Raw genomic sequence first — 22,036 nt, forward strand, 5'->3', positions numbered from 1 at the left:
TAATTAGTTCAATAAATTAAAACAATACGTAAGAATAATAAGTAATTTACAAATTTTTGTTTTATAAAACAACTATACATAATGTATTAGAACGGTATTACAAATAGCATTCAATGATGTATGAGTGAAAATCATACTTACATCATACATCTATTTCATTTGCTAGCAAAAATTTAAATACAATTTAATGAATATATAGTTAATCGATAATAAACGGATAAAAAAGATAGCAACATAATTTTTTGATAAGATAAATGGAATATGTATTACATAAAAAACAAAAACTGAAATATGTTTCAAATGCGAAATGAAATAAAAAGCAAAACGTTTAAAATAATAATCGTAAAACTTTTTTTGAATTTAAAAAAAAAAAACGCGGGCAGTCGCTCTATCGAAATGGGGGCGCTATCATATCGATAACTGCCAACTTACAATCGATGAGTGCGCAAACATATCGAAAAGTCAGCTGTTCAAGCAGCCGTCGATGTTGTCACATCTCTATTGTAAATATTCAAGTAAATTGCCAAAATGTTGGTAAAAATCCTACAGGTGGGCGATACTCGTATTGTTACCTGTTTGGGGACCGATGAGGAGGATGGTCTTCAATTCTACTGCCAAGATTCGCAGAACCAGAACTATTGCGAGCATTTGACTAAATCGGAGCTTGTGAAGCGTCTCAAGGTAAAGTTTCAAAGGGTTTTGATTGGTCTGGACAAAATAAACGAAATAACCCATTGCAGGACTTAAACAAGCGGGTGCAATTCCCCATAGATGCAGTGCATCAGACTCTGGCTACTAAAGAGCCCTTTGAGGCTGTTCTAAGCAAAACAGAAGGGGATAATAGAGGCAAGCTTATAACTTTAAAGTATCGCATGGAAGCCACCACAGCTCCATTCAAATGGGAATGGCATATTAAGGCCATAGATAAAGCTAATGTATATGCTAAACTAAACTAAACGCCTTGAAATGCTTTCTAATCTGATTCAGTTTCACACCATTTAGTTCTATCGTTATATAGCCATGGACTCTATAACCAAAGCTTCACAATTATCCAGTCAAATGTCAATGCTGATGCAATTGGTGCAAAAGAAAGATATTGAACTGAAACAGTATCGCATTGAAGGATCTCAGCTACGTAGAAGTAAGTAATTGGAATTCAAAACTGTTATGAATTAACACCTAATCTCCATTTATCTATTCTAATAGCCACTGTGGCCACGGAACCATTCAATTTTGAGAGTTATAAATTGGAACATGATGTGCTTCTAACTGAAGCTGCTTCCTACGGTCAATTATCTGGTGTATTCGACTCCACATTGCCAGAAGAGCAGATTTACTTTTCTCCATTACATAGAGATGTAAAGGCCAAGACCCCAACCCCACCTTCGACTTCGACAAATGCATCGAAAATACAATCTATAAGTCCACGTAATAGGTTGGTTTTTGTTTTGTTTCCTCCATCCAATCAATAGATGCTCCATTTTCAATTCATTCACAGAAAGCGCATGGCTTTGGAAAAGAGCACAAATCATTTGGAAAAGAAAATATTACAACGTCAACGGGAACCAAATTTACAGTATAAGGATACACAAAGTCAGGAAGATGATTTGGATGATTGGTTGACGCCAAATACAAAGCAAATAAAAACGGAAGACTTGGTCAAGTCAGAGGCAACAACAAACGAAAAAGTATTACAAAATGATGTATCAACGGTTCAGGAAGAAGAAGTCGAAGAAGAGAATTCAAATGAACTGAAAGATTTGCTAGCCATATTGGATCGTACAAGCAAAGCGAATGAAGAAATGATAAAAGAGGCAAAAAAGAAAAGTTAAAAAATAAGAATATTTTGTATATAAAGATCTGGGTTCAATCACAAATTAATCTGTCGATATAAATAGTTAGGACTTTTTTTTGTTCTATTATATCCACTGAATCAACCTATCAAAAAAAAAAAAAGAAGAAAGAAAATGTGATATCGATAAGAAAACCTTGATGGACATGCATGTATGTATATATCATGTTAATGAAATATAGAACAAAATAATTTTTCTAATTACCAATTATCAGTTTATATTGTACACTCGCCATGCCCGAATGTTATTATTCTTGTTGTTGGCCTTTTCATATGCTTTTGATCGTACTCTGTCAGGTGATAGTAGTGACAGCTGCTCAATCTGCTGACGATGGCCGTATAATCAATGCAGAGCTGATGCCTTTAGTACCCTATCAGGTGTCAGTGCGTCTGAAATCCATTGATGAACTCGATTTTGGAGCTGGTCATATATGTGGTGGCAGTCTAATCTCTCAACGCGTTGTACTCTCAGCTGCTCATTGTGTGGTCGAGTGAGTTAGTTGGTCAATTTAAGAATTGAGATCTAAGAAAATTGTATTTATTTTTCATTTATTTAGTACTCAGGCCAGTCCAATGCGTTTTCGTCGTGCTGCTGAATTCCGTATGGTTATGGGTAATATCGATCTCTATTTGCCCACACCATATGTGTACAATGTTCTCTATGTATTCTGTGAGCCAACATTCAATATAACAACACTTGTCAACGATATAGCCGTGTTCTTTATGGATGGCAGTGTGCCCAATGGATTGACGGCCGTTCATCCGATTGCATTAAATTTCTTGGCCATACCCAGCGGCACTATATGTCTAATAACAGGATGGGGTGTCACGCGAAGTGTAAGTCCCCCCCAGTTAAACATAAGTATATCTGTCTCTGTTAATATAACTCCTTCGTTTTGGCAGGGTTCTTCGCAGGTGTCGCCTCTGTTGATGGGCGCCGAGGTGCCCATTGTGAGCAATACGATCTGTGCCAAAGCTTATGCCAATTTCAAGAATCTAACCATTACCCAGGGCATGCTTTGTGCCAGCAACATGCAGATGGATAGTGCCGATGCTTGTCAAGGTGATTCTGGTGGACCGTTGGTCTGCAGCGATGGCACACTAGCCGGCATTGTGTCCTGGGGCAATGGCTGTGCCCAATATGGTTATCCGGGGATCTATACAAACATCTCGAATTATATCAAGTACATTAAATACGTGAATTCTACACTTGATTATGGATATTATGAATCAGCGTCAAATCCTCTATTGGCGCCATATTTCATCACATTGTTGCTGTTGCTAATGACCCTTCGGATGATGTGATATACATACAATACATATATATATATATGTATTTGTAGATAGTCCGATAGATAGATAGATAGATAATAAAGTTTAATTATATACAACTTTTGCTTCATTTAATAGGTTCTCGAGTGCCGTACTAAATCCGTTAGTTAGTCTATTGATATCGTCATTGAGTTTTTTATTTTGATTTTTTCCGTTTTGTTTTTTATTGTTGTTGTTTTCTGGTGTATGACTAGTCCGCTTTGTGATGGCTTTGCCAACATTCAATTTGCGCACAACACCCGTACCCGTACCCGGACCCGGACCCGTACACTCCTTCGATAAGATAAACCTCAATTTTGTTCGAATTAATAAAAAGTCTTTTTCGTTGGTGGCGGCGGCCACTTCGCAGTCTGACTAGGCCATTCAATGGCAATAGTTTATTAAATATACATTGATTTCGGTTGTGAAACATAAACATTTGGTTAATTCAATCAACAAAATCCAAACAATCCAAATCAAGGCTCTATTTTGTGTATTAATTCTTGTGTGTGTTTTTTTTTTGTTCTTGTGGCAATGTTTTTTTGGTGGTCGAAAGTTTTGGTGGCTTCTTTGCTAATTGCCCTTGCCCATGGTGTTTCTACAGCTACAATTGAATGTGAGTGAGTCACAAAATATGTGAATAGTTGTTCTCTATCTGTCTATGCCCTGCCCTTGCCTATCAGGTTACGCCCACATTACCTCCACATAGTTTTTATTCTTGAGATAATAGATAGGAAGAAACCCAGTTAATTTTTGTTGTAATCATCAATTTTATGTTCTACACTCTAAGAAATGGTTTTTGTTTCTTATAGTCAGAGAGAGCGAGAGAGAAAGAGAGAGAGAGAGAGAGAAAGAGATAATGACTTCAACGAGGATCCTAGTTCGAATCTCAGGCTAGTGTATGGCTGTAGCCGAATTTGTTAGGTTGATAAAACTACAACTAAATTCTATTCTGATTAATAAGTGATAATAACAATGATTTTATTTCGTTAAAACAAATAATAATTAACAGGTTTTAAGTGAAAATTTTGGATAAATAGTTTAAAATTACCATTTTATTCTTCATTATCTATCTTTAAAAAGAAATATGATATAGAACATTGCAGGAATACATCCATTTATGATGAATTTTAAAATTGAATACATTTGGAGCTTGAATGAATAAAACGGGTGCTGGTATTTGTTAGTCAAACGAAAACGAATAAATTAGAGTACCAATCCCATTTTAAGAAAAGTAAAGGCAATGACTTTTTATACTTAGTCGACGTAAAACCGAATACTATTCTCACTTTAACTGACAAATTCAAGAGAATTTGACTCTTTTGGCCTTTGAAATGTATCCATGGAATACTCTAATAGTAATCTTATTTTAGGTCTAGTATTAATACTTTATCTAAAACTGTAAATTAAATAAATAAAAGAAGAATAATTTTTGAATATTACATAGTTTCGTTCGATCATTATATTCTCTTGATCTAACTTTTTTCAGTTTGTCAAATAAGTTCATTCAAGAAGAATACTGACAAACTGATTAAAATGTATTCGCTTAAAGCACATTAAATGCAAGTACTTAAAAGTACTTTCAACGAAATGCATTCCTATAGGGCTCTAATAGAGGCATCGGTAGATTTTCAACTAATTGAACCAACAAATGTATTTACTATCTCAAAATCGTCGTGAATCATTTGCAATTTCGTCATTTTTTTTTGTGGAGAATAACATAAAAAACACTTAAACAATCTTTAAGTATAATCGTAAACTTGTGGTATATCTGAAAAATCATGTTACACCTTCAAAAACCACAGGGAAACGATGTGTGTTTACCCGTGGTAAAGATAAGATTGCATTGTTTCTTTATTTCTTTCACTTAATTGCATGTGATTGAGAGGTTATTGAATCGATATTGCACGTATATATATATGAAATTCTAAATCTAATGCCTTGTTTTTTGTTTAGCGGACACACAAACGGTTAAGATAGAACCCAAAATTGTGGGTGGCCATGATATAACTATTGGCCAGGCTGCATACACCGTATCGGTGCGTTTAACTGCCAATGACAAACGCTCCTTTGGCTCGGGACATTTGTGCGGAGGAGTGGTCATCTCACAGCGGTTGGTGGCCACAGCAGCTCATTGTTGTGTGAAGTAAGTAAGTCGAAAATCGTTCACTATGCCATCGATGTAATTTGTGATTTGTTTTTGACCTCTTTAATAGTTCTGCCACGGGAAAATATCGTACAGCTGGCGAATATGTCCTGGTAATGGGAAGCACTTATTTGAGAAGCAGTGATTCGAATACCCAATCATATTATCTGCAAGAATTGATTGTTCATGCTGAATATAATCATTCATCGCTTACCAATGACATTGCATTGATGTTTATCAATGGCTATATACCCTGGAATTCAAATACCGTAAAGGCTTTGCCCCTCAACACAGTCGCTTTGAGTTCAGGCACAAGTTGTGTGGTCACTGGATGGGGTCTGCTGACAGAAGTAAACCGAAATTCCCTTTCTCTCTGATCTGAACTTGATTCTAATTCATATTTTTCTTTCTTTTTAGGGTGGTACGGCTTCTAGTAATACCCTACAATTGGCAACTGTTCCAATTGTCAGTTATACTCAATGCCAAATTGGGTATACAACTGTGCCCAGATCACAAGTCTGTGCTGGCTATATGACTGGTGGCATTGATGCATGCCAAGGTGATTCTGGTGGTCCATTGGCTTGCAATGACCAATTGGTTGGCATTGTCTCCTATGGTTATGGCTGTGCCAATATCGGTTTTCCGGGTGTCTATACGAATGTATCGTATTATCATAGTTGGATAGTCGAACAGAATTCAACACTCAATTACACATTGTATAAAAACACTGGAATGCCATTAATGGCAGGTTCTACTGTCGTCATCATGTGTTTAATTTCATTGCTAATTGCATTGATGGCCCATTGAATGACATTTGCATGTGATTAACTATATTTAATTAGTAGTTAGTTAGTTATTCTTTACATAGTTCAGGGCATATTTAATATCTTACTTTCAGGAGTGAATAAAAGTGTTTAGAAGTTGTTACTGGAAGAGTTAATTCTAAAGTTCCCTAAACTATGCTAGAATAATGGTATATATTATTTATTTGAACAATAATGTCTGTGTATATATTGTAAATAAAATGTATGTATATATATTGTTTTCCTAATCTTTTGATGTCTTAACTGGGACCAATTTTCCCTCTACTACCCGCCGATAATAAGGAACTCGACCCTTTTTAGAACCAGTGATGCCTATAGGCAAGATCCCCATCTTCTTTGTTTTATTTGTCATATATATATTTTAATTATAGTTTTTTCTTTTGGAAAACTGCCAAATTATTGAAATACTTGGGTTACATTTTGATATGGGAAAATCGTTGATATTTTCCCTATTCATGCAATTAATTCTCTCCGTTTGCTTGGGGGCTGAAGGACATCGTGAGAATATTTCACTGTTTCCCTTCGATCGGCATTAATATCTACTTATCTATATGTCTCAGGTCAATACATTATACATCCCAAAGTGGTGGGTGGCTACCCTGTAACTATCGAAGAAATCCCATACCAGGTATCGATAAGATATCGAGAGATTCACGAAGGCTCTGGTCATGTTTGCGGCGGATCGGTGATATCACAGCGAGCTGTCTTATCAGCAGCGCATTGCTTTGTTATGTGGGTGGATATATTTTCTATTCATTTGTTGAGATTTGATCGAGCATCCCCCCTCCCATCCCTTGCATTCGTGTACACAGAAAAACTCAAGAGTCCGTGCGTTATCGGGAGGCCAATCTTTATATTGTTGTTGCTGGCGGTGATCAAATTAATCAGGCTGATCAAAATACATTAGAATATTCTGTGCAGGAAATCATTGGACATCCGGATTATAATAAAACAACTCTGGAGAATGATATAGCCATGTTATTTATTAATGGCTATATACCCTGGCAATCGAGAACAGTTCGTGCCGTCTCTCTGGCCGAAATGCCACCACCTGAAGGTCAAATATGTTTAGTCAGTGGATGGGGTAAAATCAACAAGGTAGAGTTAAGATTACTTCTTTCACTACGAGTCTCTCTCTCTCTCTCTCTCCCTCTCTCTCACTCTCTCTCTAGACAAATGAAACCACCAGATTGCAACAGGCTCCAGTGCCAGTTTTAAATAATCGAACTTGTGCCGCCATTTATCTGGTTATTGCAATTTCCCAGATGTGCGCCGGTTATCTTCAAGGTGGCATTGATGCCTGTAAAGGTGATTCGGGTGGTCCTCTTATCTGCTCTGATCAATTATCAGGCATTGTATCCTGGGGTGTGGGCTGTGCCGATGCCGGTTATCCTGGTGTTTATACAAATGTTTCATACTATATCGATTGGATACGTGCGACGAATGCATCATTTGATTATTCAGTTTATTTGGATATGCGAAATTCGGATGTCCAGCGTCTAAGAAATTGCAATCTCTTGCTGATCAATCTGGTTCCTATGCTTGCTTATCTCAGTACTTTAGTGTTGTATTAAACGAATAAATCGATAGGAGTTCCAGATATCTAATCGCTATAAAAGGAAAAAAAAAAAATTATCTATTGCACAACTAGCAGCGGGCTGGGAAAGAGAGTGAGGGAGGGAGGTAGGAGGGTGGGTATAGATCGGACAACTTAAACGACAGTTCAGTGACATAAAAATTTATAATTAAATAGAACAAGGTCTTCAGAGTGGCAATGATTTATATGAATGACACCAAACACAAAAAAAAAAGGAGGAGACAAAAAATCAAAGTCAATGTTGAGAATCTAATCGTCAAAAAAAATACTTCAGTACAAATAAATTATATTATATAACATAATTTCGATCTTTGTTTCGTTTTCATGTTTATTTGTTACATTTCAAGTTTGTTTAATTAAAAAAAATCTCTAAATTTCTAGTAAATTTCATTAAATTTAATACTGTTAGATGTTAAGATTGCTTATCTCGATTGGGTTCTTTCTTTATCTATTGAGGAAGATATGAAGTGTTATGATCAATTTACTTGATCAAGTTGAATAGAATTTTTTTTAGACAATATATGTAAGTACCATGCACCCTTAAAATGAAATGGTACATTAAGTACATCAAAATTAATGTAGCAGGCAGAGCAAAAGCTGTACGAACGACTGTTAAACATATATACCCGATTAGCCATGAGGAAAGGAAAATCATGAGTTAAGTGTCAGCAAGATATGTCATTAGCAGATGTAGTGTTAAGAAATGGGGAAACTTTGCCCCAAAAAGTATGCAATACAGGTAACTTTTTCTAATATTTATAACTTCAAAAACATTTCAACATTATCTTATCTAAATTTTTATGTTTCAAGAAGTGAATTTTTTGACTGCTTATAGCATACTTTAGGGAGCAAAGTCCATTCCATACGCTACCAATTTGTGATTTTAAATAGGTTGCCTTTGTATTTGATGCATGGTATACTAGAATCGGTTTGAGTTCATTTTATTTGCATTTGTATTTCCCCTTTTCAATTAGGTCGTAAATTCGATTATTAACTTTTGAAATAAGACCTCAAAATAAATGTGCTAAAACCCAACAAACGGGTGCGGTTTGGTTGGGAAATTCAAGAATGTAGGAGGCGCCCTTCTATGCGAATGATTTAAACTTTGGCTCTTGGCGAACTTTCTATACCCTTAAATAAGTTCATTTCTTAAGATTTACTCGTCGAACTAAATCAATTATGACTGCTTTAAATCGAGAATTACGGAGACTATACTTATAGAATTAGATGCCCTATTCTGGATATCCCTAAGGTGAGAAATAAAGAAATGTCGAATCGTTGAAGCTGAATTTTGAAAACCAATTTTAGAATTTAAAATACTTGAAGCGATTTGCCTTATGGAATCGTTTACTTTGTTTCATTATTGAGTCATCCAGTTACATAGACGATCTAAACGATTTGGAAATGCCCATAAATACTGCAGTAAGGGTATCATAATAGAGTTTCTAAATATTTATCAATGGAATCGCAATGACATGGCACACCTGCCACTTGTGGGATGGACGTCTTTTTCAGTCGATAGCCTCAAATTCGCACAGAAGTGGATTTGGACGAAGACGACAACGGCAACGACAACGACGATGATGATGACAATAACGACAACGACAACGACTTCTGCCGAATAGGAATTTTTTTTTTATTCTTGATTAGATTAGGATGTGCGCACGTATTACCTGATTTATTTTCAAAACATATCAATGTGGCCAGTATGGGATAGTTTTCGGTTTTTGAATATTAGTTCATATTGCCAGTCCGTGAGGTTCAGACTCATACGATCTCAGATATGATGGCATTGAAATTAATAGGATTTTTGATACTCTTGGGTCTTTGCGTGTCATGTGCAAGTGAGTAAATCACGAGAGAGAGAGAGGAGAGAAAACCAAGAGATAATCATCTTAAATCATTCATTGACAGCCGCTGAAAGTTTTCAACCTATACGTCCACGTTTCAGTAAGGATCCTGGACGTATTATCAATGGCACTCTGGCCTCCATGGAGGCCACAAGACATCAAATTGGCTTGCGTAAACGTTTAAACGATGGCTATTTCTTTGGCACTGGACATTTGTGTGGTGGCTCTTTGATACGTTACAATTGGGTTCTAACCGCTGCCCATTGTTTTGTGGAGTAAGTTTACGAAAGGAGACTCCCCTGAAGCTACGTAAAGTGTTTATCGATTTCTTTCATCACTTTTTTAGTCAGATTATCTACGATGGCACTTTCTTGGACAAGGATTTGTTCATCATTGTCATGGGCAATTTGGATCGTTTTAATGCCACAAATACCCTTACATTTGACATTAAGCAATTGTTTTTGCAAGTGGAGCAATTCAATGTGAGCACATACAATAAGGATATCGCCCTGATAGAACTGGATGGTTATGTGCCAGTTAATCATCCCACCATTCGGCCCATTGATCTAGGAGCATTGGAAGTGCCAACAGATACCGTATGCCAGGTCACAGGTTGGGGCCTAACCGAAGAGGGTTATAATTCTGATTATTTGATGACCGTCGATGTGCCAAGAATAAGTGATCAGGATTGCCGCAACAGTTTGCTGGGTGGCAACATATTGCCTGGAATGATATGTGCTGGCTATTTGGAAGTGGGTCAACAGGATGCTTGCAGTGGAGACTCTGGTGGACCGCTTGTATGCCAAAGTCAGTTGGCTGGCGTAGTTTCATGGGGCATTTCATGTGCTCTGCCTAATTATCCGGGTGTCTATACAGAGGTTTCCTATTACTATGACTGGATAGTCAAGACAATCGAGGACAATGAAGATGGCAGTGGTGAGAATAGTGGAAGTGGTAGTGGTGAAAGTAGTGGAGATCACAGTGGAGATGATGATGATGGCAGTGGAGAGGAGGATGGCAGTGGAGAGGAGGATGGCAGTGGAGACGGTGGTGGTTCAATGATTGCTGTTACCTGCACACTTACTCTTCTTCTACCAGCTCTACTTGCCTTAAGGCATTAAGGAATTTTTTTGTTATTATTATTATGTTTTTTTTTTCCTGTATATATGTAAATAGATAAAGATAAACAAAACTTGTGTGTGATTTTATTTAAATCAATACATTTAGATGGCCAAGTTTCTATAATTTTTCCAAAAAGGGGGCAAAAAGGCGTCAAATGCACCTCAAAGGACTTTTCAAAATAGAAAAACAAATGCATACAAAAATCGTTCCCACAAAATGTGTTGAAATTATTTTTGTGTACAATTTGTAGCATACTTTTCGGGTGCGGACTGGAAAATATCACAAAAAAGCTTTTGAAATTTTTAGTTTAAAAATAGTTTTCAAGTGTCTTATCAATCTCATATCTTGGTCTTTTACGTTTTGGTCTAAAGTAGATGTGCTTGACTAAACGTATTTGGCAATGCGTAGAATCGAAAATGAAACAAATAGCCAGTTCGGTTTATTTACTGAATGGAACCAAACGAACTATTAACGATACTGTCATACTCAAGGAAATCAGTTTGATTTGTATTATATGCATATATGTAGGTATAGTGCTATATATTGGGCATTTCCAATTCGATTGGGTAATCATAATCCTTATCACCTTCTATCAAATTAAAGTTGAGCATTGTAATCGTCTATGTCTGGCATGTCAATTGCCCAAGATCCCCTAGGTACATACATAGTTAGGGCGAGCTATCTGATTATACCAATATATATAAAGAGATTATAGTTAGATGGTTAGATTATTATTAAGTTGAAACAGTAAGCCAAATGAAATAGATCGTTTTGTCATTATATCAAGTTGTCTTTTTGTCTGCTTAATGTTCATCAAAAGGATGTCTGAGTAAACATCAACTGAGAAATATGATACAGATATGTATATCTATAACGAAATCAATAAATAACTTATACAAGCATACATATGTTTTAATAATAATAAACATGCGACTGCACCGAAGTTTTTATACCCTTGAAAATGATCTTGTACAATTTTTAGTCGAAAAAAGGGGAAAGTTTCCTCATTTTAGATACATCTGCACTTTTTGGCCAGTTTTCGTTTCTTTCTTTTCGACATTAAGTTGAAAAATATATAATACTACACCAACTTACACGCCCCGAAAGTGTTCGTACACTTTGCCTTTGGGTGTACATACAATTACCATGCATACCATGCACCCACACATCTACACTAATTTAAGATCGAAAAGACAATTTGTATATCCTTGCAGAATTGGGGATACTCGAAAATTGGACAGATGGAAGCTCTATGTGTCTTTGTAAGATACATCTTATATGTATCTCTATGTCGGTCTGTTATATTGAGAATTTACTTAAAAAACTTGAAAGTGGAAATATGAAATCCAAATATATTGATTTTAAACGATTTTGAATCACAGAATCGATGTTATAGTTATGGATTGTTTTTGTACTGTGTTATATATGAAAAAAAAACTACTTCTGACAATATCTACCAATAAGTTATTAAACAAATGTTTACTTTAGATTAGTCTTTAATGCTTGTTATTAAAACTTTTTTTTGATAATATTTACTATTCTTCTTATATTTTGTAATTTAATTAAAACTTTAGGTAAAAAATTTATGGTATACTAAATCGAAATGAAATTTCCAAATGTATTGTTTGTTAAAATATATTCCATTGATGTTTAAACTGATTTTAAAGACAAGAAAATATGACATTTTAATATTTATATTCTAACAATATCTCAAAAACATTTCAAAACAAAAAGAGCTGTCCAAAAGTATGAGTTTAGCAATTTGGAAAAAAAAGTTAATTCGATTGCAAAGAGAAAAAGAGTCCAAATTCTATTTTAGTCTTACTGATAAGGTGGGAAAATTTAAGGAATTGGATTAAATATGCGGGAAGCTGGTCAAAAATGTTTCTCAGAGCCCTTGATAAGACAGGTACATACATAGATTTCACTCTAGCCCTTGGTGTAGGGTATTATATATTCGCATTTGTTTATACCAATTGTAAAAAGTCATAGGGAGGGCAACTGACAAATACTTATGTATGTATATGGACATATATGCCACTTAAAAGTGCACTGGCTCGCAATTTAAATATAAATATAAACGTAAATAGGCAAATTAGTAAAAAGAAAAGAAAACAAACAAAAAATATATAAGCTGTGCCTCTTATCAGGTTCTGAAAGCCAATTCCGATTATGATTGCGTTCACTGTGTGCGTATTTATTTATTATAAGAGGAATGGGACGACTTTATCAATACATATCAACCGACAATAACAATAACAACAACAAACAACATCGACATAGCACGAAAACCAAAACAAAACTGAAATTATCTAAGAAAGCTTTTATTTTTTTTTTTTTTTTTTTTTGCAAATTTAGCTTCACATTACGATTTTGAAAAGAAAATCATTCATTCAGCATTTGAAACTCAGTCCAGGTGGAAAGAGACTTAGAACGCGTTGCTTTCTCTGAGTTTTTTGTTTTGTTTTTTTTCTATTACAAAATGCAGCCCAACGAACATATTAGGAAAATTGTGAAAATTCTTATATTTGCATTTTTATGCACCGAAATGCAGACAAGTAAGTAAAACTTAATAAAATAAACTTTACCCTCGAATAGAAAGATATTATCTAGTATTTTTTAAAAGAAGTTTATATTAATATAAATTTTAGGTAGAAAGAGAAGTTTGACATACAAACTTCTTACAATTTCCCAGAATTTTCGAAATGCATTTATAAATTTATAGTAATTCCCTTCAAAATGGATTATCTGGATTTAGTTAGATATATTTATGGTGTTTACATTTGTCCACACTTGAAATTCTTGTAAATGTTTGCTGATAGTAATTCAATTTTGATATATGTAGATGTACCTAATGCAAATTATCTGTCTAAATTTGACACGAACATTCTCAGACAATTTGAATGTTAACAAATGAACATTCATACAAACATATGTACGTGCCATATCAATTGATCAATTACGGAGACCTGTTTGAAGTATATACATACATACATATATCGTATATAGTGGCATGACAAGTAATTGGAGTGAGCACATAAAGAGTCCATTAGTAAACAATTTGTTGACCTTTCCAAAATACAAATTAAACTATACTATATATATATATGCATATATTTAAGTGAGAGTAAGTACACAAATTGTATTTATTTTCTTAATCAAACTACCTTGACAAATTCTAACCCGATAGTTTCGAGTGGTTAAAACATCCGGTATGGCTTTCTTACCATTCATTCCATTCGGTGCTCGGGCACCTTAGTTATCTTGGCTTTAGCTGAATGGCCTGATCATTTGTGCGCTTGTGTCCCCACTTGACTATCTTAGCCATATTGTCGCTAAGCGATAGGAACAACTTTTGATCAGCTGGCGATCAGCTGATAAAGCAACTTGCATTTTTCTTTCTGTGTTTTGTTTGAATACGGAACTCTGTTGCCTAGGGGATAGGCAATCCCATTGGCTTATCACTTGCTATGATTAATTTACCAATTTATGTTTTTTTTGGCACAGCATTTACTCAGCGCAGTGTGGCACAGAAGCGTGGCATTGGCAGTGATTCGGCAGTGTCGTATCAAGCCTCGATACGTCTATTGGCCGATGAGAAGGATTACTTTGGCAAGGGACACATTTGCTCTGGAGCTCTGGTGGCTCCGGCTGTGGTAATAAGCACCAGCGAGTGTGTCTACAAGTGAGTAAAGTAACCAATGTAATTGTTATCAAAATGATACATTTTCTTTTCTTACTTGGCCAGCTCAAACACTAAGGCTTACTATCATCCCTCCGAGCTGCGTGTCATAATGGGAAGCAGTCAACGTTTCGCGCCCAGCATTCATGGCATTATCTCTGGTGTAACACATATCTATGAGCCACCCAAGGATATGGCTATAGCCATACTAATGCTTGATAGGGATATACCAGCCGATCATCCACAAATAAAACCGATATCATTAGTCGATGCCTGGTCCAAGCCCACGAACTATGGTCAGGTTCTGGTCAGCACTTGGGGTTCTGATGCCAAGAATCGTGCTGTACATGAGCTAATCACAGTGAAAACTGAGACAAACCTTGATACTTGTCACAAAATTGGCATTTGTGTCTACCTAAATCCCAGTGTGCATATAGAAATTGGAGCCCCAATGCTTGGCAGTAATGGCAAATTGGCAGGCCTAAAGAGTTCACAAACACAGAAAATGTTCATCAATGTGGCCAGTCATGTGGATTGGATCCAAAACATGATTGGTGATGGTACCAATCAGAATAGTTGTATATGGGGTATAATGGGTCTCATAGTCTTTACTGGCTATGTTCTTGTGGTTAGCCATAAGAGATAAAGTTAGGTATAGAATAAGATTTGTTTGTCTTTTTTTTTTTTTTCATTTACTTTGTAACATGTGATAATCTCTTCTTCGAGTTATAAGAATATTTACATAATATACATATATATATATTTACTTACTTATCTCACCAGGGCTTTTATTAATTTGCAACCTTTCAAGCCACAAAGCAATAGAATTGGAAATACTCCAGTTTCTTGGAGTTCTGCATTGTAGTTATCGATCAAAGGCCATGCCCTTTGATACTCTCCCATTAGGCCATAGGTGGATTGCTGCCAACCTTCAATGTGGGCATAGGTAAATACATAAAAATACTTCGATCCTGGCTGGGTTAGAACCATCAAATGCATTGCATTACCCACAGTCAGCAATAGGAGTTGCTCTATGCGATCTTCCTGTAGGCTTAATTTTTGTAATAGTTTAAATTTCTCCTCCCTCGGTTGATAGTCATAGATATCTAGATGTTTGCATTGGCGACAACTTAGTATGAGTTGCTGATTTGTAGTAATTTCAACTAAATCATAGTCGTTCTCAATGATCTGTTGGAGTTGAAATTGCTGAGTCTTCGAGTTTAACTGATAAATGGAGAGTTTAGGACTCTCTCCACTGACTAGAAGATAGGTAATATTACCAATATCAAACAATTTCATTAGACGTCCTGCTTCTGCCTCGGGGCCTATTGATTGCCAATCGCTGAGACTACAATTATGCAAATTCGCCCTCAATATACGAACCTCTTCTGTGGTTCTGAGTAACATAAGTTGATAACCATCGATAACTCGATGCAATTGCAACTCTTCGACGTATTGTCGCATGCCTAAATTATGTGTTATCTCACGGCAAGTGAAACTGATTTTACTCCTTAGACGAAGCCTTGCATATGGATCCAGTGGAGGACAATAATTTATGACTTTCATCCGTATGGGAGAAGATTCCACTCGCAAAGGCTCTTGCGATTGACTTTCATTGCTCAATTGAACCATTTTATTGGCCAAATGTATTCTAGCCTCTACTATTATCCTTTGGCATATAGATGGTGTCGCTTCTGCCATCACTTGAGCCTTTAGATCAAAAGTTTCACTGATATTGCCCACTTTATAAAGTTCCTCATCGAAATCCAAGTAGAGTAAACGTTTCGTGTGGGAGGCATTCATATTTAGTTGCATTTCCATTGTATCTTGTTCAAAGCGAAGCTCACCAGATGGAGCATAAGAATCGGTTTCCATTGTTTCCTTTTGCCATTGCAAACCAGCTGGAAAATCAGCTTTATCCAGAAGCAAACTATCGATATTATAATTTTGATTTGTGAAAATTGTTTCGCGGAAACTTTCACTTAGATCTCGACCATTTAGACGCATTATATGTACTGGTCCAGTTAATGCCAAGCCGCCAGCAAATGTTTTGGCGCCTGTTATTGCCTGCAATTGATTGCTTTGCCTATAGACCACATTATCCAATTGTATGCCATTTATTGTATGAAGATTGGCATTTTGGCCAAGTTTCAAATTCTCAAAACTGAGTGTGCCAAATACCTCCAAGGCAGGACCGCGTAGTGGGATACGAGTATCGAAGAAATATTGCAGATTCATTCCATTCACAGAGTCCAGATTGAGATCATTTTGAATTTTCAACTGCTTGAAACTAATTGTCGATGGCCATGGATGTTTGCCCAATTGATAGGCATTTGTTAAACTGACGCCATTGATCAGACCTCCTCCCTCAGTGGTTAAATGATCGAAGAATGGCGGAGATTGTGTGAAGCGAAGATCAGCTTGTATGGGTGCACCAATGGATGGACGATAGAGGGAAGCATTCAAACGTTTCAGATCAATGCCATTGAGTAATTCGAAATTGCTATCGTTCAGCAAGTGAATGGATTTGGCTTCAACCGATTGCAGAAATTGTATGGGAGCCATAATAACTTGACTTTTGTTGTGGTCTGACATAGGCCGCAATAAGGCGTCAGCGGCTAGGTGAGTAAAATTAAGTCCATTAATGGGTAAATCATGAGTACTTTGCATGGCTCGAATGTGAGGGTTTCTGAGTGTCACATGTCCATTTATGGTTTGATTGTCTCCTTTGCCACGGAGCACTCCATGTCTTCGCAGATAGTCGAGGCGTGTGGAGGGCAAAGTTTCCTTTTTCATGGGCCAAATGGCATCTCCTATCACCATTACTTTACGCCTGGAAGATAACTCCTGCCGCTTTAGATGATCCACTTGTTGTAGCGTTTCATTTATGTTAAAATTATTGGTCAGTTGACAGTTGAGATCTCCACTTATGTTCAATTGAATTAAATACAAATCGCCATGCAATTGAATGTCCTTTTGTTGGGTATCCAAGAATTCATTGGCCGGCACACCATTTACGCTGCTTACATCCAAATTTGTGGTGGTCAGCTTCTGGAACGTGTACTCTCCATTGATCTTCTGGGGTGTGGTTCGTAATAGAGTGTTATCCAACATGGAACTAAGATCCAAACCATTCATATGAGGTGTCGCTAGAGCATCTGTTAGCCGGACATCCTCGAGGAATGTCTTGCGATCCAATAGCACTGTATTAAGATCGGGACGTACCAAATCCTTGATATAGTCATTCCACTTTAGATCATTTATGGTCTCCAATTGCAAATTCTGCTCGAAGCGTACATTTCCCTCGACAAGCAACTGTTTGCGTAGAGTCAACTGTGGCGCAGATTCGTTTGTTGGATTGGCAGCTGGTAGCATTTGGTCAAAGGGCAAAAAATTCAGTTTTTTGATATGCAAATCCTTCAGATAAGGAGTCTCTCCCAGTTCCAGACGTTTCACAGAGCTAATTTGATTTAGAGGTAGACCATTTAGACGTTGGACACTCAAGCTGTCTTCGACATTGACCATGTTGTTGGCAATCAAGCCAGCATAGCTTTTGGTTGATTTAAAGTCTTGATGGGGCTTTGATTTTTGCACCAATTCATCGACACTCAAATCATTCAAACGTTCAGTGGTGAGTTGCATCACACGTACAGGTGATTTGAATATCTTTAAGCCGCTTATTTCCGCCATTTGACCCTTGCGGACAACTTCTTTAGAAAGGTCTGCTAAGATGGAAGTCTGATCTCGACAGACGACATCATCATCAATAGAAGCATTCATGAATACTAAACGCAATGTTTGATTCGTCATAGATGATTGTCCGTTGCTTAGCAAATACTCATTCAGAGGATGTCCATTGAGTGTGTTTGTATGTAAAGATCGTAGGATCACTTTGGCATCGCTGATGATCAATTTACTTAGATTCTGTCAAAGGAAAAAACGATTTAACTTCTTGATTTAGTAAACTAAAGGTAAAACCAAAAAGCACCTGTGGAGTCTGTAGTAATAGATATTCAGATTGCAGATCCTTTTTGTCCAAAGATTGTTGGTCTAGCATTATCCTTGTGGTATTGACATCTCGTTGCAAACTGTTGACCCAAAGGGAACCATTGATGATTACATGTCCTGTGTAGTATTGCTGACGTGGAGATTCCATTTGACGTGATTCAGATTGATTGGCAATGTGTATATCGCCCGCCACAAACATTTGATTGATTCGAACAGGAGCTGAACAAACATATAGGGATATACTTAAAAGTCCTTCGCATTGAATTGACATTCTTACTCTTGATCACTGCATTTGGGGCACCGCGTATCACTATGTCTTTGGCGAAATTAAGACCATTTATTAAATTTACCTCCAAGCGGGGGGCAAAAAATGCGGACATGAAAATGTTCGAATTAACAGTCTGAGTTTGTCTTGTATTGAAGAGTTTCTGCACCATTCGACCGTTGAGAAGATCAGCTTGAAGATTCAACACTCTGGCTTTCGACTGTACGATGAGGCGACCCTTGAGAAGTTTATCACGAGAACGTAAGAATAGCGAGTTATATAAATCAGACCAAGTTATATTATTAATGCGTTCCACTTGCAAATGGCGCACTAAAGTATTTTCGGAGAACAAATCCTTGACAGAGTCTTCAGTGTCTGTGTTTGTCTGCTTTGGTTTTTGTAGCCAAAGCTTGTTGGTATTTAGTTTCTTAGTCAGCAAATGACCTTTGACATGGAGGCGATTAGCAGCTTCGAGGTGATAACCTACAAAATACATCAATATGAAAACTAAAGAGTAAAAAGTAGTGAAGTGAAGTTCTGTCACCTGGCAATATGTCGTCATGATAGATCAGATTTTTCACATGCAAACGCTTGACTTTGAGTATTTCAATTAAATTTTCCATGGAGGATTCATTGTGGCCCACAAGAAATGATCTTGCTGAACGCTGACGGACTCCAGCCCTGTAGTTGTGACGCAGTTTATCCAAACGTTCCTTCAATTGCGAGGGCGTACGCAAATGGAAACCCTCTACCTGCACTTGATCCACATGATGATTCTCATTTAAGTGTAGAGTTTGCTCTAGTTTCATAGATTGCTCTTTCAGTTGTTGGTTTAACCTTCGTAGATGATCCATTTGGAGTTTTCGACGTAGCAGATGGCTACGTAGCGAATTAATAGATACCTCAAATTCATGACGATGTTGTTGCACCATTGTGAGATCTAAATGGTATAAATAACACCAACAACCAACAGTGAACAGAGAGAAAAACCTCAATTTGCTCTACCATATCATACCATCATTAATTTCTGCTGTAGCACCAAGAATCGCCGTATCATTTTCACCGCCACCCAATTGAATCATACGTATCACTGATGCTCCAGCCGGAGTGTCCTGTCTGTAGGCCATTAGCAGAAATGTTTCATTCAGTTGATTGCGATGACTGAAGAAGCCTTTGGCCTTGTGTGTATCACTAAAGCCACTATAGCAATCCAGTCGAGCCGTATTGAAGACCATGACATCACCGTTTGGCCGAGCTCCAATCAAGAGTTGACCCTTACGAGCAGCCGCCAAGTGACTAAATTGCAGATCTCGCAATGTATGTTTCCTATACACCACAAATTGGCCATCTATCATGCGAAAGAATATGCAAGAGTTCGGTGTTGTGCCACAGGCAATAATACAATTGCGACCACGAAATCGAGCGGCCATAACTTGACGTCCTTTAGCCACTGTCAAGCTCTGACGACGTTGCAAACGCATGGAGGTAGCCTCTATTTCATAGATCGTCAGCACAAGCTGCAGCACAAGGGATACAAAGTAATCGATTAAGCTTAACGAGTTAACGAAAAAGAGACGAACCTTTGATTGAGAGCCACGTAAGAGGCGACCACTTAGAATATACAAAGGTTTGCGGCCCACTACTTGAAATGTTTGAATGGTGGGCAGAGTAAGTTCCTCCAGGGGATTAAAATAAGTATCCAGCCATTCGAAAGTTCTGTAATGAATATAATGACAAATCAATGACACCCAATTGAAACGGGGGACGACATTCAACCCACTTGCACTTTCCATTTGTTCGTGTATAGTTCATGGTAATCAAGAGCATTATTTGATTTGTATTCGGTTTAAGTAATTCCATTTGCAAAAATTTTCCAGGTAATGTAAATTCCTGTATGGGATCAAATTTCTGTTGCATATCGGTTCTTAAGACTTCCTCTTTGGCCAGTTGATAGACCTCAACTAGCTGAGAGTTATCCAATGTGATGGTAAATAGTAGATATTGATGCCAACCGACAACGGACACACCAACTGGATCCTGCTCCCTCACCCGGCCGCCTAATTCCCCCAGACGCACCAGTCGCTTATCCACGTTGCTCACTTGTAGCTGGAACAACTCGTGACCATGCAGCACCAGCACCAAATCCAATTCCTCATCCAGTTCGCGTAGCAAAAACAATGGCCTATCATGATGCAATTCCATGTCCATAAATGGAACTTTTATCTCCACACTCAAACTGCCATTGCGACACACACTGGGCTCTAGACGAGATGCCGGTGAGGCGATTTCAGTTTGACCCGCCGATAGTTCACCTTGACACTGCATTCAAGAATTGTCCATCAGAAGCAGACGCATAGATTAACTAACTAAAACACTTACTTGCACTAATAATAATAAACAATTTAACACGTAGAATAAGCCGACATTTAACATCTTTCGATCTACATACGTTTCTCTTCGATTCTCTGTGATATTACATTAAGTACTTTTCCATTCACGCCATGTGAGGCAAAAAAAAATATATTATCTACTCTTGGACGTAACGGTTTTATGCGGGGGAAGCCAAATCGAGAAATATGAGAAAGAGACGGAGGGGAAGAGGTTTAGCAGACAATGGACAGCAAAAAATATAATGACAGTGGTTCGAGTAGTAATGAAAATTTCTCAATTTTACAGCCTAAATTTATGCAATGCTTTAATTACACGTTTTCTTTCTTCACCCCTCCCTTAAAATCGAATTCTGTTCTAATTATACCATGCACACATGGTATGAAATGGTATATAAATGTCGCCAAAACTATGTAGTAGAAAGCTTTTTCGACTCCATAATGTGAATATATACATATATATGTACATATGTAGTTCATCTGTATGTGATTGGTATTCAAAGTGATAGTTTATTTAAAATTTAAACAAAACAGATTTTCTTCAAAACTTTTGTTTCCCTAAAAATTTTGGCACGCCTTTCTACGCCCCCAAAACTTTAACAAAACTTATTTTCTTAACAAACATAAAATTTGGCATGTGCAAAAAGTATTCCACGCCCCCTTCCGCCTTCGTAATTAAAAAAAAACATTTATTTCCTGGAACTTTTTAACTAGTGGAAAATAAACTTGGCACTCTAATATCTGTCATTAATAATACCTAGCGATATATACCGAATTGGAATTCGATTGGACTGAAAATATCCAAGTTGAACTGTAAGCCGTAAAAGCTTGATGCATGGTATACTAAAGTCGGCGAGACAACTGACTCACTTCATTCTCATTCACATAAAATTTCTCTGTGTCCGATGCCAAAAATAACCTTGGAAAGGAAAGTCACAATTCTGTTGAATCAATCAGTTTCGATCATTAGGCGGCAAAGTCATTAAAAGACA

General features: G+C 37.0%; 7 protein-coding genes across 7 annotated transcripts; 6 read left to right on the top strand and 1 right to left on the bottom strand.

Annotated features, from left to right (window-relative positions):
* Positions 1–476: 476 nt before the first annotated feature.
* LOC6641351 lies at positions 477–1,877 on the top strand. Its single transcript, XM_002064339.4, has 5 exons — positions 477–681; positions 741–935; positions 1,003–1,141; positions 1,207–1,435; positions 1,499–1,877. The coding sequence occupies exons 1-5, from the start codon at positions 529–531 to the stop codon at positions 1,830–1,832; spliced, it is 1,050 nt and encodes a 349-aa protein (XP_002064375.3). The 5' UTR covers positions 477–528; the 3' UTR covers positions 1,833–1,877.
* Positions 1,878–1,946: 69 nt separating this feature from the next.
* On the top strand, positions 1,947–3,199 carry LOC6641244 (trypsin II-P29-like). Its single transcript, XM_023175371.2, has 4 exons — positions 1,947–2,004; positions 2,068–2,343; positions 2,410–2,689; positions 2,756–3,199. The coding sequence occupies exons 2-4, from the start codon at positions 2,087–2,089 to the stop codon at positions 3,155–3,157; spliced, it is 939 nt and encodes a 312-aa protein (XP_023031139.2). The 5' UTR covers positions 1,947–2,004; positions 2,068–2,086; the 3' UTR covers positions 3,158–3,199.
* Positions 3,200–3,516: 317 nt separating this feature from the next.
* On the top strand, positions 3,517–6,292 carry LOC6641245 (trypsin I-P1). The gene is made up of 4 exons (XM_023175385.2): positions 3,517–3,779; positions 5,120–5,309; positions 5,380–5,659; positions 5,727–6,292. Exons 1-4 carry the CDS (start codon positions 3,698–3,700, stop codon positions 6,114–6,116), a joined length of 942 nt encoding a protein of 313 aa, XP_023031153.1. The 5' UTR covers positions 3,517–3,697; the 3' UTR covers positions 6,117–6,292.
* A 186-nt stretch (positions 6,293–6,478) lies between these two features.
* LOC111518494 (trypsin) lies at positions 6,479–7,755 on the top strand. The gene is made up of 4 exons (XM_023175372.2): positions 6,479–6,631; positions 6,694–6,865; positions 6,946–7,231; positions 7,306–7,755. Exons 1-4 carry the CDS (start codon positions 6,559–6,561, stop codon positions 7,705–7,707), a joined length of 933 nt encoding a protein of 310 aa, XP_023031140.2. The 5' UTR covers positions 6,479–6,558; the 3' UTR covers positions 7,708–7,755.
* A 1,743-nt stretch (positions 7,756–9,498) lies between these two features.
* On the top strand, positions 9,499–10,753 carry LOC6641247 (trypsin-1). Its single transcript, XM_002064343.4, has 3 exons — positions 9,499–9,574; positions 9,645–9,855; positions 9,927–10,753. The coding sequence occupies exons 1-3, from the start codon at positions 9,514–9,516 to the stop codon at positions 10,699–10,701; spliced, it is 1,047 nt and encodes a 348-aa protein (XP_002064379.2). The 5' UTR covers positions 9,499–9,513; the 3' UTR covers positions 10,702–10,753.
* A 2,384-nt stretch (positions 10,754–13,137) lies between these two features.
* On the top strand, positions 13,138–15,158 carry LOC6641248. The gene is made up of 3 exons (XM_002064344.4): positions 13,138–13,260; positions 14,210–14,387; positions 14,451–15,158. The coding sequence occupies exons 1-3, from the start codon at positions 13,185–13,187 to the stop codon at positions 15,028–15,030; spliced, it is 834 nt and encodes a 277-aa protein (XP_002064380.2). The 5' UTR covers positions 13,138–13,184; the 3' UTR covers positions 15,031–15,158.
* On the bottom strand, positions 15,152–21,168 carry LOC6641430. Its single transcript, XM_002064345.4, has 8 exons — positions 21,037–21,168; positions 20,438–20,976; positions 20,238–20,373; positions 19,673–20,174; positions 19,202–19,597; positions 18,670–19,140; positions 18,373–18,611; positions 15,152–18,308 (listed from the first exon to the last, which is right to left on the bottom strand). The coding sequence occupies exons 1-8, from the start codon at positions 21,088–21,090 to the stop codon at positions 15,156–15,158; spliced, it is 5,490 nt and encodes a 1,829-aa protein (XP_002064381.3). The 5' UTR covers positions 21,091–21,168; the 3' UTR covers positions 15,152–15,155.
* Positions 21,169–22,036: the final 868 nt, after the last annotated feature.

The sequence above is a fragment of the Drosophila willistoni genome (genome assembly GCF_018902025.1).
Source record: "Drosophila willistoni isolate 14030-0811.24 chromosome XL unlocalized genomic scaffold, UCI_dwil_1.1 Seg141, whole genome shotgun sequence".
Lineage (NCBI taxonomy): Eukaryota > Metazoa > Arthropoda > Insecta > Diptera > Drosophilidae > Drosophila > Drosophila willistoni.

Bases quoted from the DNA above. Each gene is read 5' to 3' on its own strand.
- LOC111518494 (XM_023175372.2), top strand. From the start codon at position 6,559: ATGGGAAAATCGTTGATATTTTCCCTATTCATGCAATTAATTCTCTCC. The intron at 6,866-6,945 runs GTGGGTGGATAT...TCGTGTACACAG, and splicing joins GCAGCGCATTGCTTTGTTAT to AAAAACTCAAGAGTCCGTGC. The intron at 7,232-7,305 runs GTAGAGTTAAGA...CTCTCTCTCTAG, and splicing joins GATGGGGTAAAATCAACAAG to ACAAATGAAACCACCAGATT.
- LOC6641351 (XM_002064339.4), top strand. From the start codon at position 529: ATGTTGGTAAAAATCCTACAGGTGGGCGATACTCGTATTGTTACCTGT. The intron at 682-740 runs GTAAAGTTTCAA...AACCCATTGCAG, and splicing joins AGCTTGTGAAGCGTCTCAAG to GACTTAAACAAGCGGGTGCA. The intron at 1,142-1,206 runs GTAAGTAATTGG...CTATTCTAATAG, and splicing joins AGGATCTCAGCTACGTAGAA to CCACTGTGGCCACGGAACCA.
- LOC6641245 (XM_023175385.2), top strand. From the start codon at position 3,698: ATGTTTTTTTGGTGGTCGAAAGTTTTGGTGGCTTCTTTGCTAATTGCC. The intron at 3,780-5,119 runs GTGAGTGAGTCA...TTTTTTGTTTAG, and splicing joins TTCTACAGCTACAATTGAAT to CGGACACACAAACGGTTAAG. The intron at 5,310-5,379 runs GTAAGTAAGTCG...CCTCTTTAATAG, and splicing joins GCAGCTCATTGTTGTGTGAA to TTCTGCCACGGGAAAATATC.
- LOC6641247 (XM_002064343.4), top strand. From the start codon at position 9,514: ATGATGGCATTGAAATTAATAGGATTTTTGATACTCTTGGGTCTTTGC. The intron at 9,575-9,644 runs GTGAGTAAATCA...ATTCATTGACAG, and splicing joins TCTTTGCGTGTCATGTGCAA to CCGCTGAAAGTTTTCAACCT. The intron at 9,856-9,926 runs GTAAGTTTACGA...TCACTTTTTTAG, and splicing joins GCTGCCCATTGTTTTGTGGA to TCAGATTATCTACGATGGCA.
- LOC6641430 (XM_002064345.4), bottom strand. From the start codon at position 21,090: ATGTTAAATGTCGGCTTATTCTACGTGTTAAATTGTTTATTATTATTA. The intron at 20,977-21,036 runs GTAAGTGTTTTA...TCTTGAATGCAG, and splicing joins GTTTATTATTATTAGTGCAA to TGTCAAGGTGAACTATCGGC. The intron at 20,175-20,237 runs GTTCGTCTCTTT...CTTGTGCTGCAG, and splicing joins TACGTGGCTCTCAATCAAAG to CTTGTGCTGACGATCTATGA.
- LOC6641244 (XM_023175371.2), top strand. From the start codon at position 2,087: ATGCCCGAATGTTATTATTCTTGTTGTTGGCCTTTTCATATGCTTTTG. The intron at 2,344-2,409 runs GTGAGTTAGTTG...TCATTTATTTAG, and splicing joins GCTGCTCATTGTGTGGTCGA to TACTCAGGCCAGTCCAATGC. The intron at 2,690-2,755 runs GTAAGTCCCCCC...TCGTTTTGGCAG, and splicing joins GATGGGGTGTCACGCGAAGT to GGTTCTTCGCAGGTGTCGCC.
- LOC6641248 (XM_002064344.4), top strand. From the start codon at position 13,185: ATGCAGCCCAACGAACATATTAGGAAAATTGTGAAAATTCTTATATTT. The intron at 13,261-14,209 runs GTAAGTAAAACT...TTTTTGGCACAG, and splicing joins ATGCACCGAAATGCAGACAA to CATTTACTCAGCGCAGTGTG. The intron at 14,388-14,450 runs GTGAGTAAAGTA...TTACTTGGCCAG, and splicing joins ACCAGCGAGTGTGTCTACAA to CTCAAACACTAAGGCTTACT.